The sequence below is a fragment of the Triticum urartu genome, chromosome 1A (genome assembly GCF_056163025.1).
Source record: "Triticum urartu cultivar PI428250 chromosome 1A, HENAU_Tu73, whole genome shotgun sequence".
Taxonomy (NCBI): domain Eukaryota; kingdom Viridiplantae; phylum Streptophyta; class Magnoliopsida; order Poales; family Poaceae; genus Triticum; species Triticum urartu.
Window position 1 is genome coordinate 71,509,259 of NC_141873.1, and position 10,291 is coordinate 71,519,549.

Below are 10,291 nucleotides of genomic sequence, written 5' to 3' on the forward strand. Positions count from 1 at the left end.
CACAACAACCGCGACAACTACGACACACAAATACAACAACGTCCCCTAGTCCGCCACAAGATGTAGAGGGACACCCCTGCCCCATCGTTGCACCACTTCATGCCATCGCCAGACGTAGCCTGGAGGAAGCTAAACCACCTTCGGAGCTTCCAGCGAAGCGCAGGATCTGGGGACGGGGAAACCACCGGCACGCCAATATGTGTTTCACCAGATATGCCCATGGTAGGCCCGGACAGTCCTAGATCATACCCGCCCATGCACCGCCGCCACGCCCGGACCACTGTGGCGAGCCAACCCACTGCCACTACGTAACATATAGTTCAAAAGGTCACTTGTGGGGGAACGATCGGATAGATGGCTACATGTTGTGCACAGGTTGATGCGGGTCAACCTTTCTGATATGTCAGATACACTACACTGGAAACTTTTGGTGTCAGGGGTATTCTCAGTGAAGTCTATGTATACAGACTTGGTAAATACTGGTCCAATACCAAAGTCACTTCACATTTGGAAAACCAAGGTGCCCTTAAAGATAAAAGTTTTTATGTGGTTCGTACACAAAGAAGTGGTCTTGACTAAGGACAACCTAGCAAAACGTAATTGGGAGGGTAGTAAATGGTGTTGTTTCTGTGATCAGGATGAATCAATCCAACATTTGTTTCTTGACTGTCCACTTGCCAAGCTACTATGGTGCACAATGCATGTGTCATTTAACATCGGCCCACCAGATAACATTAACATTATTTTTGGGACTTGGATAAACGAGGTAGAGCCTAAATTAGCGGCGCATATTCGAGTCGGAATGTATGCATTACTTTGGGCCATATGGAACTGCCGGAATGATACGATTTTTAACAGACAAAACATCCCAAAAAATTTGCAGTTAATCTACAGAGTTATTGGTTGGATCCGTACGTGATCGTTACTCAGCCGTGTGGAATCCAAGAAGCATATGGCTTATTAGTGCAACCGATGGAAGACGGTAGCACGGGATACCTACAACCGATTTGGATGGCGATTCAACAATAGGATAAGTGTGTAGTCATCTAGTCCTTTTTTTTTGCCCGTTGTTTCTTTGAGTTCTCCTTTTACTTATCTCTTGATGAGTTTTTGTATCGTAATATATACTTGTTTGATCTTTTGATTAATAAGATGACTGCATGCATCGCTTCGATGCAGAGGCCGGGATTGATCCTCTTTTTTCTAAAATAAGGAAATTAGAGTACCGAACTCAAAAAAGAAGAAAGAAATAAGAGTATCTGAAAATAAAGGATATGTCTGTCTTCTTTTCGCCTGAACTAAAGATTTGCAATAGGACTCCACGATTATTGGGATGTCGACCATGTGCATCAGTTTGTACAACACATCCAGCATATATGAGAGGAAGAAGAGAGGTTGACTTGAGTATGCAAGTTGACGCGAAATGCCTGGCTGGAATTCCGGACAGCTTGGACACGTTCCAAAATTAGGCGGCGGCAGCTCACAGCAGGCTAATTCAATTCGATTGATCGTGGCTGAAGAAGAGATAGAGCACTAAGTGCATAATTGTCGTGCACGTTCGATTGATATCAATCCTTATCTTTCTTAGTAGTACAATATCATCTGCACGGTTCACAAGGCGCATAAACAATCGGTGTGCTTACCTTATTCGCCGTATAAATACAAGCCCTTGTTCAGCACAAGTAAATCGTCCGATCCGCAGCTGAGAAGCATTTCATCCCTAGTCTGCAAGAAGTGACGTAGAGATAGCTAAAACACTACATTGTCCTGTTCGAGGTGAAGAGGTCGATCGATCATGGCGAAGGGTGACGAGAAGAAGGCACCTCTCTTCGTGGCCGTGGCCCTGGCCATCTACGTCGTTCTCACGGCGCAGGTGGGGTCGGCGGCGGCCCCTGGTACTGGTAGCTACGCCGGCCTGGAGGCACCTGTGAGGCAAGTCGTTCAGAAGTACATGGATATCAACCGGGGCTTGGGTGCTGGCCTCATCCGACTCGTCTTCCACGACTGCTTCGTCAGGGTGATTAAAGCTGCTCTCTTTTTTTTAGTAGGGGAATTGAAGCTGCTCTTGCTGTTGCGGCAGTTTATGAAAAGCACACTTTATTTTCTTTTCTTTTTTTAGCTCCGTACGACAATAGTTCTATGGTAAATTTTTCATTAATGTATAGTACATGGTGGAAGGAAAACATAAGGGGAAACTAAGTAAAAACTGACACAACACGCCACAAAAGCATCAACCAATGCCTGTTCTTGGGAACATGTTTACTAATTTAGAAGTTCTCCACTGTTGGAACAATGTGGAATGCTTGTCCTTGATCATGTGCATAAGAAGTTGAAGATCCTTCTATAGAGCAAATCTCCAGTTTTGAACAGTTGGCTGAATGATGCCTTTCCATTGAAGCATGCCTTTTCTTCTCTATTGGATTGTTAGATCACGAATTAATGAAATTATGTACCGGTGCAACTAATTAAATTTCACCATATTATGCAATATCTCAGTAGTGCAGTAGTGCAAATCTGGAGGCTAGCTTAGCTGACAACGAATGATCGTATAACTGTCCGGTAATCAACATGTTTCAAACTAACTCATGCATGCCTACTACCAGGGTTGCGATGGATCCGTGTTGCTTGACAGCACGCCCAAAAACACCACCAGCAATGCTCCCCTGACGCTCGCTGGGAAGACGGAGAAGGCGTCGCCAAGCAACGGCGGCCTGCGTGGCCTCGAGGTGATCGACGCCATCAGGCTCAGGCTCGCCGAAAAGGATATCGGTGTCAACGTCTCCTGCGCCGACGCCGTCGTGTTCGCCGCCCGCGAGGCCACCTACATCCTGAGCAACAACACAATCAAATACGAAGTGGACGGGCCCGGCCGCAAGGACGGCGTCGTCTCGTCGGCAGAGGACCCGGGAAAACACCTCCCTAACCCCACCGACAACTTCCAGCAGCTCCTGCAAAGCTTCATGGCCAAGGGCTTCAACCTGGTGGAGCTCGTCGCCCTCTCCGGCGCACACTCTGTCGGCATCGCCAACCTAACGTCGGTCATACACCGATTCGGAACTCCGATCATCCACGGTGAGATGAACAAAACGTACGGTGCAGTCGTTGCAGCCGAAGGGCCGAAGCACTCTGGTGTGATAGAGAACAACGTCCGTGACTTCGACGATTCGAGCCGTAAGCTGGCTGGTTACCAGGCCAATGGGGTGGTGGACTTGGCGGCGGTGGGCTACCTAGACAACAGCTACTACAACGCCAACTTACAGAACATGGTGCTCTTCAAGTCAGACTGGGAGCTGACGCAGAACGGCACCGCAGAAGAGCACATGAAATCGTACAAGAAGAAAGCCAGTTTGTGGAACACAGCCTTCGCCAACGCCATGACCAAGCTCAGCAAGATGGTCGAGTCCAAGGACCCACTTTACGAGATCGGAAGCAGGAGGACATGCAATGTCACCAACCAGATGTCCTACCCTTAATTAAAGCGCGCGCGCGTCAAGATTTGAACGAGACAAGACATCCACGCACGACGTTTAATAATTATTCATTCTTTTCTAGTAGAACAATCATTTGTTTATCATTTAATTTGCTGAATCTCTTCGCCCATGTTTTCTTCTTCTTTTGAACTCATCTTTTGATGTTGACTCTCTTGGCTACACATGTGTAAAGCATACGCTTACATACGTTCTGAAATAATAACCAGACCAAAATAGCAACGTCTCACTTCGTCCGATCATTTGGTGGCCAGACGTGTATTGCACCTCGGAAAAGTTGTGGCTGCACCATGAAACATGTTTCCGCCCTTTTTTATAGACTAAGACATGTATCCGTACATTACAACGGGAGAAACAAATGGCTACACGTTCATGGCAATCCATCTATGTTGTCGCTTTTGCTCTTTGCAACCGGCCCCGATGGTGGTCTTGCCGTCCACCTATTCACGCGACCGTCGTCTATCATAAGGCGATGAGCTTTATCATCAAACCGACATGCCACTTTCGCAAGCCCCTCCTTGCATCGATTTATCATTTTGCGGACTTGTGATAACAGTGGGTGCCATACATATCCCATCTACACTTCGTGCATCACTGTCACACACTCCCACGGTCAGCGCCGTGCTCGCAATGTGCTCCTGATGTGCGCTGCCATGGTGGCCGACCAAGGCCAGGGCAGGCACAACATCAGTGACGCTGCGTCAAGAGACGTCGTGGTTGTGGGCGCGGACGGAAATAGGGGATCTCGGGCTGTTTTCGGTTCATGCGGGTGCAGTCGATCAAGCTCCCTCGCTCCGGCCTGCAACGTCACTAGATAGAAGCCTACAAGTCTGGAAGAGCAGCCATAGTAAAAGGCGGGCGGAGTATATTCGATGGCGACAACGAAGAAGCAAACTGGTGTCTTTGGCTCCCGCCTTAAGCTGGCCTGTATCGCACGTACTACACAGCAAAGTCGAAAAGACAACCTATTTCCTTTTCTTTTTTTCTTTTTGGCGGAAAGAAAAGATAGCCTCTAATTGATTCCAAGGTTCCAATCAAGATCAGGTTGTGGGTTGGCTACTCTTCAAAGATCAGCCAAATACTAGGAACAATCTCTTCAACAAGAAGATCGCTCTACATGCCTCGGCCATGCTGCGACGCCCTACAAGAATGTGTTGCACCTTTTTCATTCGGTGTCCTTGTGCGCCTCAGGTTTGGCTCGACTTGGGGTTTCCCACCGGCCCCCATCTCCATTGACCTTATTTGGGATGCACCCTCTTTACATGGCCTCGACAACAACATCTAGCTTTTTGTGTCCCTCTATATCCTCTTGAACATTTGGGAATCGAGGAATGCTTGTGTCTTTTGTGGCAAGACATGCAAAGGGCTTACCGTTAGAAACATTGTTAATGATTTGTCTCTTTGGACCTTTTGATTTACTGTGCACTCTTAGAAGGTTGTTGTCCTCCCTTGGCATTGATATCCCTCCTCACGCGCTAGCCTGATGGTTCTTTGAGTAATGCATTCAGTTCATGTGGGAACTCCCCTCCACCCTCTCGTGATTCGGGGATCATATTTGCACGTAGGTTGCCCGATAGCGACAGTGTGTGTTCCCCTTGGATCCCCATTGCGTACATGTGGGCCAGCCCAACTAACCTTCCGATTTTGGGAACATACTACAACCTTCCCAAACTGGGTTTTTTCTTCCTTTTCTTTTGGTTTTTTCTCCATTTCCTTTTTCTTTTTCATTTTTTGTTTTCCTTTTTTGTATCTTGTTTTTTGTTTTTTCTTTCCAAATTCATGAACATTTTCTGAAATCCATGAACATTTTGTCAAATCAGCGAACATTTTTCAAATCAGGAGTGAACATATTTTGAAATTCAAAATTTGTTTGTAGAATTCAAAAAAATTCATGAATTGTTACAAAAATATCAAATTAAAAAAATCATCTAGTTCATAAAATGTTCACTGAAATTAACATGTGTTCATCAAATACAAAAACTACTCATCTAAATTCGAAAACATTCATAAAAATTCAAAAAATGTTCATAAAAAATTCAATTTTTAGTCATCAAAATTTAAAAAATGTTCATTTGTTGGAATTCGTGAAAAACATTCTGAATTCATGAACATTTGTTTGCATTAGTGAACATTTTTTAAAATTCTAAACTTTTTTCTAAATCACAAACTTTTTTAAAGAAGCAAAAAAAAATCCAAAACAAAACAAAAAAGAAATGAAAAGAAACAAGGGAGCCCCGCCCCGCCCCGCCCTCGGTCTGCCCAAGTTCAAGCGCTGCACCTTTCCCAGCAAGCAGCGCGCGGAATAGGAGCTCCCCCGCGAGTGCTCAAAAAAAGGAAAAACGACTGCAAGAAAGCTTTGATTAAAATTGAATATTTTTCGGACGGCATTTTGGAACCAGTAACGTTCAATTCAGATTAATAAGAGGTGAGGGAGAGGAAAATTGAGAATCGGCAAATCCGCGAGATTTTGATTACAAAACGGTGCAACCGTGATCTATTATGCAGGCACAAGGAAATCCGTGGCAACTTGCATGCGCGTACGTTGACCAATAGTATATTATATTTTTTTTGGTGGCGTAACGACACCACGCGCTCCAGCTGATTATCCAGAGATTAAGCTAAGCTAGTTGTGGATGTGTTGCGCACAATGATGCATGCTTGCTTGGCCTGCATTTCTGGCATCGACTGTATCCAAGCAGTTGATTAATTAAACACGCGTTACGCCAAATGCTTTAACGACAAGCAGCAGCAGGATTGACAATTGCGTCAGGTGTAGTGCATGCAAGCTATCGAAGCCCAGCGGGATCTCCGGCGCGCACCCATGCATTGCATGCAGCTCTCTGCTTCGTCGTGATCAAAGTCGTGATGAGCTGAGCTCTATATATACCGCTGGATCTCAACCTCACTAGACACGCACAAACACACAACAATCCATCTTCAGTTCGCAATATCCATCTCCAGATCGATCTACGATGGTGATCAAGCTCAGCGCCGGCGCCATCGCGGTGTCTGTCTGCCTGTCGCTCGCCTTCTTCGCCGGGCACGGGCAGCCCGTGCTGGCCGACGGTGGCGGCGGCAAGAAGCACGATGTTGCTGACACGGTTAAGAAGGAAGTGGCCATGTCCATCAAGAAAAACCCGCGCATCGGCGCCGCCCTCGTCCGGTTGCTCTTCCACGACTGCTGGGTCCACGTACGTATGCATAAGCAAAGCCATGATCCGACAAATTTGCATGCCGTATTGCCGTCGATGACAGATGTATCTATCCATGCATGCACTTGGTATTGATTTGCTGCGTAAAATGATGTACGTGCAGGGCTGCGATGGATCGGTGCTCTTAGACAAGGCGCCGGACGGCGGCAGCACGGAGAAGGACGCGACGAACAACATCGGCCTCGAGGGCTTCGACCTGATCGACAGGATCAAGGGCAAGCTCGGCGAAAGCGTCTCCTGCGCGGACATCGTCGTCCTGGCGGCCCGGGACGCGACCTTCATCCTTAGCCGCGGCAACATCGCCTACGACGTCACAACGGGGCGGAAGGACGGCGTCAGGTCGTCCGCCGCGGCCGCCGACGCCGTCCTCCCTCCATCCACCTTCAACTTCACGCAGCTCAAGGCCAACTTCGCCGGCAGGAACTTCACCCAGACGGAGCTCGTCGTCCTCTCCGGCGCCCACGCCGTCGGCGTCGCCCACCTCTCGTCGTTCCGCGACCGGCTCGACAACGCCACGGCCACCCCGATCAGCGCCAGGTACCAGAGAGCCCTCGCGGAGCACGTTGAGGAGCAGAAGGGCGTGCAAGGGACGCCGGACCCGACGGAGCCCAACAACATCCGCGACATGGAGTTGGCCTTCCGGAACGCCTCCGGGCACAACGCCAGCGGGGTGGACACGTCGAGGGCGGCGAGGGGGGTCCTGGACAACAGCTACTACCACGCCAACCTCCAGAACAAGGTGCTCTTCAGGTCCGACTGGGAGCTGCGCAACGACACCACCGGCGCCGCCGGGAGGGACATGCGGGAGTTTAGGGACGACGCCGCCACGTGGTACCTGCTATTCGGCAAGGCCATGGCCAAGCTCAGCGAGATCCCCGCCGAGGGCAGCCGCTTCGAGATCAGGAAGCACTGCAGAACCACCAACTGAAACTGCCACGACGTACACCGTCCTGAACTCGATCATGTGCAGCGTATAGTAATGGTTTGAATTCACAAGTTTGTCCTCTACCTAACTTGTACTACTCCGATATTCACCGCAAATAAAACTATGAATGATCTATAAAAGGATGTGGCTAGGTCTCGGTCTACTGAAACATAACCAAATGTCCGTCAACTGATATCGTATATATAAAAAAACTAAAAGAAAAAAATACGAATCTCCATGAAAGATCAAAGAAATATAACATAAATTGAGCCATAACGAAGTGTCAGTAACTGAGACTTAGCAAAACTGTTTATGAAAAAAAAAACAGTACAGCGACCTACAAGCCTGATTATCTTCGTCATCCCCCCCCCCCCCCCCCCAACACACTAGATGGTTTTTTTTCTATTTGTTTCTCTCCGTTTTAGGTAGGTTTTGGTCTATTCCGTTTTCTTTTTACTTTTCCTTTTCTTATAAGAAATTCTTTCGAAATTCATGAAATTTTAAAAAAACTTCAAACACGTGAACTTTTTAGAATTCAATTATTATTTTTCTTATTTTTTAACTTTTTCCAAATTCATGATTTTTTTCAAATTTATGACTTTTATTCAAACTCATGAACTGTTTTCAAATTCATTAATTTTTTAAAAAAATATTGACAATTTCCAAATTCAAGGACCATTTTTTCAGAACCCGTGAACTTTTTTAGAGTCAACTGGTCAAAAGTCAGCAGTTAGTGGTCAACTGATTCGCTGTCAACTGTTTACCCGAGTACCTGGCGAACCAAACTGACCGAGCCAGTTGTGGGCCAGCCCAACAAGCACTGGTGGTTGCTCGGTCACGCAGTCGTTCGACGCAGCCACTTCCTTCGCACAGGTCAATTGCAGACCCATCAATCGTTGACCAGTTAACTTTTAAAGATAATAGATCTGGAAAAATTAACCAAATTTTAAAAAGAAGGCTCATGATTAAGAGTGCAAAAAAGGTTCATGGATTCAAAATTTTCATGGAATTTGAAAAAAGAAGTTCATAGATTTTGGAAAAAAGATCATGAAATTTAAAAAAGATCGTCAATATTGAAAAAAGTAAATTCAATTTAAAAATCATATTTTTTGAAAAAAGTTCATCCATTTTGAAAAATATATTATAAAATTTCATCCAATTTGAAACAATTATCAATTTTAAGAAAGTTCATCATAATTGAAAAAAAGTTCATTGATTTTCAAAAAAGTGCACAATTTTTTTAAAAATTATCGATTTCAAAAAAACTTCATTGAATTTAGAAAAAATCATCGATTCAACGGAAAAGTTCACGTATTTGCAAACAATTCATCATACCAGGAAGAAGAAAAAGGAAAAAAACAGAAAAGGAAAAATAAATAATAAATAATTGAAAATGGAAAAAAGGAAAAAAGAAAACAAAAAAAGGAAAAGAAAGAATAAAACAAGGAAAAAGTTGTTGTAACCAGATCCCGCTAGGTGGCTTGTTGGTTGCACCAACCTCCTCAACGAGGGATTTTTTTGCGAGGGATCGTCAAGGAGGGATTAAAACACTAAAAAAACTTTGATGGGCTGGCCTAGCGCTGGGACGCTTCAGGCGCCTGTTTGTCAAATACTCCTTCCGTCTGAAAAAACTTGTCCCTTAAATGAATGTATATGTATCTAGCATCAAGTTAGTGTTAGATACATCCATTTGAAGAACAAGATTGGGACAAGATTTTCCGGACGGAGGAAGTATATTGTAATAGACACCTAGAAGGCCAAACAGAAATCACGTGAGCAAGAGCGCAAAGCAGGGCACGTGAGTTTTTTTAGGGGAACGTTGCTAATTTTTTTGGTGCTCCAAACCTCCATCAGAGGATAGGTCCGAGCTTACAAAATCCGGCGCCACCTGACGCCATACATGACATAAAGATCTACAGCAACCTTCCCTAGCAAGTCTATGCGCGACTTTGTTTGCGAAACGCCGAACCCATCTGACTTTGCATTCTTGAAATTGAGCTAGCAGTTCCTTGATTTCTTGGACAATCTGCCCGCTTGCCGATAGGTCTTTCTGCATCTTATTGATCTTCCCTACCGTAGACAGTGAATCCATCCCGACCATCACCTTCTGAGCTGCATGTTCTTGAGCCAGTAGCACCCCTCACCGACACGCCAAGATCTCCACATGTTCTGGATCTGCAGCAACTGGGAAAGAATGGCACGTTCCTGCCATGGACATGCCATGAAGGTCCCTGAGGACCGCTCCACCTCCTCCCGATCCATCCTGCTTTGCAATCGCTCCGTCCGTGTTCACCTTCACCCAACCGTCATCTGGTTTCACCCAACTTTCCATACTTCGCTGAGCTTGGGGTCTCCTTAATTGATTGCCACTCCACATCCAGGCGGACGACTCTATCTGCAATGAGCATCGGGTCTTCGATCTTGGCACATTCCCTTGCATTGTTTCTCACGAGCCACAGCTCGTACCACGCTCACATCATCGTTCTCTTCTCTTATGCAGATGCTGAACTGAGCCAGTTTAAAACCCATGATCGCATGTTCTGTATTCCCTCGACGCACTTAGGCAGCATTGGTAGAGGCATCTCGACGGCTTTGGAAAGAGATTTCTAGAACAACAGCGAGTGTGGGCATCGCCACATTCGATGGATTATCGTTTCTTCTCGGCC

The 10,291-nt window shown here is 46.1% G+C and overlaps 2 protein-coding genes across 2 annotated transcripts; both read left to right on the forward strand.

Annotated features, from left to right (window-relative positions):
* Positions 1-1,707: 1,707 nt before the first annotated feature.
* Positions 1,708-3,684, forward strand: LOC125506359 (peroxidase 5-like). Its single transcript, XM_048671218.2, has 2 exons — positions 1,708-2,017; positions 2,604-3,684. The coding sequence occupies exons 1-2, from the start codon at positions 1,796-1,798 to the stop codon at positions 3,471-3,473; spliced, it is 1,092 nt and encodes a 363-aa protein (XP_048527175.2). The 5' UTR covers positions 1,708-1,795; the 3' UTR covers positions 3,474-3,684.
* A 2,650-nt stretch (positions 3,685-6,334) lies between these two features.
* LOC125506467 (peroxidase 5-like) lies at positions 6,335-7,806 on the forward strand. The gene is made up of 2 exons (XM_048671306.2): positions 6,335-6,679; positions 6,804-7,806. Exons 1-2 carry the CDS (start codon positions 6,461-6,463, stop codon positions 7,626-7,628), a joined length of 1,044 nt encoding a protein of 347 aa, XP_048527263.1. The 5' UTR covers positions 6,335-6,460; the 3' UTR covers positions 7,629-7,806.
* The last annotated feature ends 2,485 nt before the right edge of the window (positions 7,807-10,291 follow it).